The sequence below is a fragment of the Astatotilapia calliptera genome, chromosome 5 (assembly GCF_900246225.1).
Source record: "Astatotilapia calliptera chromosome 5, fAstCal1.2, whole genome shotgun sequence".
NCBI lineage: Eukaryota > Metazoa > Chordata > Actinopteri > Cichliformes > Cichlidae > Astatotilapia > Astatotilapia calliptera.
The window spans coordinates 14,658,681-14,663,408 of record NC_039306.1 but is presented as its reverse complement, the minus strand read 5'-3'; the positions used below and the strand labels follow the sequence as shown (position 1 = coordinate 14,663,408).

At 42.1% G+C, this 4,728-nt stretch overlaps 1 protein-coding gene across 1 annotated transcript; it reads left to right on the top strand.

Annotated features, from left to right (window-relative positions):
* Positions 1–336: 336 nt before the first annotated feature.
* Positions 337–3,577, top strand: LOC113022231 (uncharacterized). The gene is made up of 5 exons (XM_026167401.1): positions 337–604; positions 1,489–1,755; positions 1,926–2,215; positions 2,704–2,831; positions 3,275–3,577. Exons 1-5 carry the CDS (start codon positions 508–510, stop codon positions 3,477–3,479), a joined length of 987 nt encoding a protein of 328 aa, XP_026023186.1. The 5' UTR covers positions 337–507; the 3' UTR covers positions 3,480–3,577.
* The last annotated feature ends 1,151 nt before the right edge of the window (positions 3,578–4,728 follow it).

The window sequence follows — 4,728 nt, the reverse complement described above, 5'->3', positions numbered from 1 at the left end:
AGCCTCTGTCATAACCAGGTTCAGGGAGGGGTGAAAATGAAATGTCCCTAAATGCCAGAAACTGCGTTTTTTGTCCCTGGTCAACCCCATTAGATTAAAATGTCCAAATTCACAGCATTAAAAAGCGTGTTTGCAGCCTGCTGTTCACAGTTTTAGACTCCATATATGGTTTTCCACTTCATTACAACTGTACCGATTTTTTTTCAACTCCCTTTGTCCTGGACACACAGAAAATGTGACCTCCCTGTGACTTCACATTTGCTGCTATCTGTCTAATCTTGCAACACTGAAAGGAGGGGAAAGGAGGGGACAGGGACACTCGGGAGAGTTTCTGTTTACAGAAATGAAACTTAAAGCAGCTGCTGACGTCTGAACCAGTAAACTGAAAGTTACAGAGCTGAAGTGGAGCCTGCTCAGACTCAGAGAGGAAGCAAAGAGATAAACACATCCACACAGCGAGGACACTCACACGCTTCACTGCAGGGACGCTCAGTGTCAGGCATAAAGATGAAGCTGCTTCTTGTTCCCTTTCTGATGGTTATTATGGAGGTGATTGGTGGACCAACTCCATCTGAACAACCAGATTCATGGCCAAGAACAACAGGTACACACACAGAAGAGAATGTGGTTAAATGCAAATATTATTACCAAAATTGCAGCAGTGAAAATATTTCTTAATTAAAATCATGCGCATGCAGTAAAGACAAAAGGACTATAACAATGGTCTTTATTAACAATATTTAAAGAGGCCCATGTGATATGCAGTCAGATTTGCTGTTGCTTTTATTTTGTGTAGATTGCAGCTGAAGGGTCTGACTCCTACGCTGCTTTTCCAAACTCTGCAAACCACAAGTATGGCTGCAGCCGGAGAGCCAAGTGCTCTGGTGGAATAATGCTCTGAGCTGTATGTTGGGGCCCAATCATTCAGGACATACAGTAATGTGAAAAAGTGTTGGCTCCCTTCCTGAAAAAGCTGCTCGATATTAAGGATGTTTAAGGATATATCTCTGCAGTTAAAGTGAATTCGTCTTGTCACAGTAGTGAAAATCTGATATCTTTGTGTCACTGAGTTCTCATCAGCGAGGACTGGAGCTCCACACGTACCTCTTTATTTATGCAGCTTCTAAAAACAGAAGATAACCTTTGCTCCACTGTAAAGCCCAGCTGCAGAGCACTGACTGTTTGCTTTGCAGCACAGCTACCTGTTGTGCTCACACACTCTGTCCCCTCCTGCCCTGCACCTCAGGTGAGAGAGGTTAATTAGCAGATGCACACCAGGTGCTCTGCGCCACCTTTCCATCTTACAGTTGCATCTAAAACCGCACATCCGTCCAGTCTCAAACAGGCTGGAGTCACATTCCTGGCTTTAATTATTGCTCTAGTCCACCTTCATCCTGGATGATGGACTGTTCATAAAAGCACTTATATTAATGAGTAAAAAGAAATTTTCATATCATGTTGACCACTTGTTTGTGTTTCTGTCTCCAGGAAGTTCTGCACTAGATCTAAGAGGGAAGATGTTCACTTTGTCTCGTAATTATGGAGGTGTAACCTTCTACCCGCCCTATTATGATTCTGTCTCGCCTTCTACCACTGATTACCCAACCAGAAGACACAAAACCCGTTCCTGGATCCCCACCACACCTCCCACCACCAGTCCCTGGGGCTCCACTCGTTACTCCCCCCTTTCTACTCCTTCCTGGACCACCAACCGTCGCTGGACCTATCCCTGGACAACAGAGAGTCCAACTAGAGGTGAGTACAGTCCAACATAGGTACAAAAATGTGGTAAATCAAGTGTATGTTGTATTTATTACAAATTTGTTATAAATTTGTATGCATGTGTTCAGATGAGATTCAACTATAGAAGCTGTTAAGTTTTTGCTCTTCTTTGGTAAATTTGTGATCCTGCTCTCCTCCTGTAGGTGTGTCCGTGTGTCTGCGTTACATGGCTGACAATTTACAGTCCGGCTTCCCGCTTTTCACCCTCAGTCCAAACAGATCCCCTCTGAGTTTGGAGGCAAACCCTAACTCATATGGCCTGACATTTAGCGGTTACTACAACTATGTGTACCTGCGGCCCCTCATCAAGTTCTGGCCAAACATCGGATTGGACTTCTGGACCAGTGTGTGCCTCACTGTGGACACCAGGAAGGGTGTGGTACAGATGTTCAGCGGCTCAAACATGAGCATCAGGAAGGTGCTGCCGTCTCAGGTGAGAACAGGGTTGAAATCGGCTTATAGGCAGATATAGCAGACTACACTTATGGATTGTTTCCATCCACTTTCTTAAACATTTTGAATGTTTAAGTTATTGCTTCATGTGTTTCTGTTTTATGTGTTTTTCCCTCCTTCTGTAAGAAAAACTGTACATCTGTAAACCGCTTGAGTAGATGTACTGAGTTATGTTTTGTTACTGGGTCTGTTGGAGGTGCTCATTTTAATTTCTGTAGCTTCACACTGTTGCAAATCACCTCAGTGCAAACTGGGAATCATCAAAGATGACAACAGATAGAAAAGAAGAACCAAAGAAAGAACAAATGCAAAGAAACAAATTGTTAAAATGATGAGACGATGAATCCTTCATTGCAGATATAAATGCTTAGACTCTAAAAGAATACAGGCACCTTACTTATTTTTATGTAATCATCTTTAATTTCTCTCATTGTCTCTATTATGTCTGTCTCCTGTGTGTGTGTTCAGTATGTGTGGTCAGGTGAGCCTGTGATTGATTTCCCAGGTTTTGATGGTCAGCTGACAGACATCCAGATGTGGGACTATCCACTCCGCTATAAAGAAATCTTCTACTACATGAACAGAGGTTATTATGGGTAAGATCCTGTGTGTGTGTGTGTCTGTGTGTGTGCATGCACATCGACTTACGCTGAACTCAGAGAGTACTCTAACAGGGAATCCATTTATAAACATATTCAAACTTAGGGCGTAATGACACTCGATTACCTGTACCTTGCCCAAGCAAGTTTGGTGTCCAAAGTCCAGTTCATTGGTCCAGCATGATTGTTGTGTACCTTTCCCAGGTGTATTGTGTCCCTGGAGAGGTGGGCACAGTGCATTTGTGATAGATAACAAACTGCAAATGGTTTAACAGTAATAAGTCTTTATCAAATCAGCCAATGCTGCAGTGGCTCTTCGTGGTGTGGATTTATACTTGTCTGCTGATGTGTCTTTGAGTGAAACTCGAGCACCATTTATGTTGGACTTCCTTTTATGCTTGTGTAATAACAATAACTAATAATGCTCCTGTGTTTTTTAGGTCTTACAGCGGCTCCGTCCTCTCCTGGTCCTACATCAGATACTCTCTCAGAGGAAGAGTAGTCATGGAGGACTCCTATGGTATGCAGGCCAAAGAGCCAATCAGGAAAGTGGGGCGAAAGCACGGACCAAAGAAAGACAAGCTGAAGTTTTTCAGCGTGGAGAAGGATGGAATGAGTGAGGACCAAAAGACCCAGGTGTTATAAGACGTAACAGGGGCATCAGCACAAAAAGAAAAGCAAAAAGAGTGATTCTTTCCTTCTTTAACACTGATCATATGAAATTAAAAGTATGAGGCTTTTGCTCCATGTCTTTCTGTTCATTCTCCAAAAGCTAAACTTCCTCTAAAGTAACCAACAGCAAAGAGTCCAGCTCAGCGACTTAAATTAGTGGAAGTGAGGCCTCACTCAGCGCACTGAGTTAGCACTGCAGTGTCCACGTGCCACGAGCTACAGGTATTATGAAGGAGTCGTCTATCCATAAAGACCAAATGGTATTCATACAAGGCTGTAAACACGTGTTCATCATACTGACTGGAAATTGGCAACCACCAGGGATGAGAAGTATGCAGCTGGTTTGGGTACACTGTCCAAGGAGTTGAACTGCATGTACTCAATACTGTATACAAGCACTCCATTTGAGACACAGATTTAATTAATGCCATCTCAAAGCTAATTCTTTTCATTTGTATCCACTGTGGGGTTTGTTTGTTTTTTACATCTGTGTTTTGTTAAAGAAAATAAAGAGGTGGTAGACAGAATCTGATTTATTGTGAAATTTATCCATTGAGACACTTGGTATTGTGAAGCTTAAGTCTACAAGAAAATACAAAGAAGGAAATTAATTTTAACAAACTTCAAAAAAAGTTTTACTTTGTTTGAGATTATTAGTTGTATTAACATTTTTAGTGGAAAAACAAATTTGGGGCTGAAACCCATCCCAGTGAGTGATGGGAAACTAGCACTTATTAAGTTTAATATGCATGCCTTTGACGTTTGGGTGGAAGTATTCAGAGTATTTAGAGAGTACAAAGTCCTCCGAGAAAGACCCGAGCCAGCAGGGGGGTTTACACCCAGGGTCCAGTTGTTCAGAAGGTGCAATCTAAAAAAAATGATCCAGTTTTGGTAGTCCTTTTTGGCCTTCTACTGATCACGTAATCCAGATCGTAATCAAGAGATGGCAGGAAGACAGTTTTAATATGAAGCAGGGTTTTTTGTTGCAGTTTGATTAGGACAAGCTAACAAAGGTACTTAAATGGGTTTAGTGAAAAAAGACTAAAATAAACTCTTCAGCAACAATTAACCCTTTAGTACAAGGCAGATCTTACTCATCTGCATCTGTGTTGGGCCCCTACAGATCATTAAAGACCAAAACGTGACTCTAAAGAAATCCTTGCCCTCGTACAGCACTGGAGAATCTTTGATAGGAGCTCCTCAGAAAACAAGCAAGAGATCC

Bases quoted from the DNA above. Each gene is read 5' to 3' on its own strand.
- LOC113022231 (XM_026167401.1), top strand. From the start codon at position 508: ATGAAGCTGCTTCTTGTTCCCTTTCTGATGGTTATTATGGAGGTGATT. The intron at 605-1,488 runs GTACACACACAG...TTCTGTCTCCAG, and splicing joins TTCATGGCCAAGAACAACAG to GAAGTTCTGCACTAGATCTA. The intron at 2,832-3,274 runs GTAAGATCCTGT...TGTGTTTTTTAG, and splicing joins ATGAACAGAGGTTATTATGG to GTCTTACAGCGGCTCCGTCC.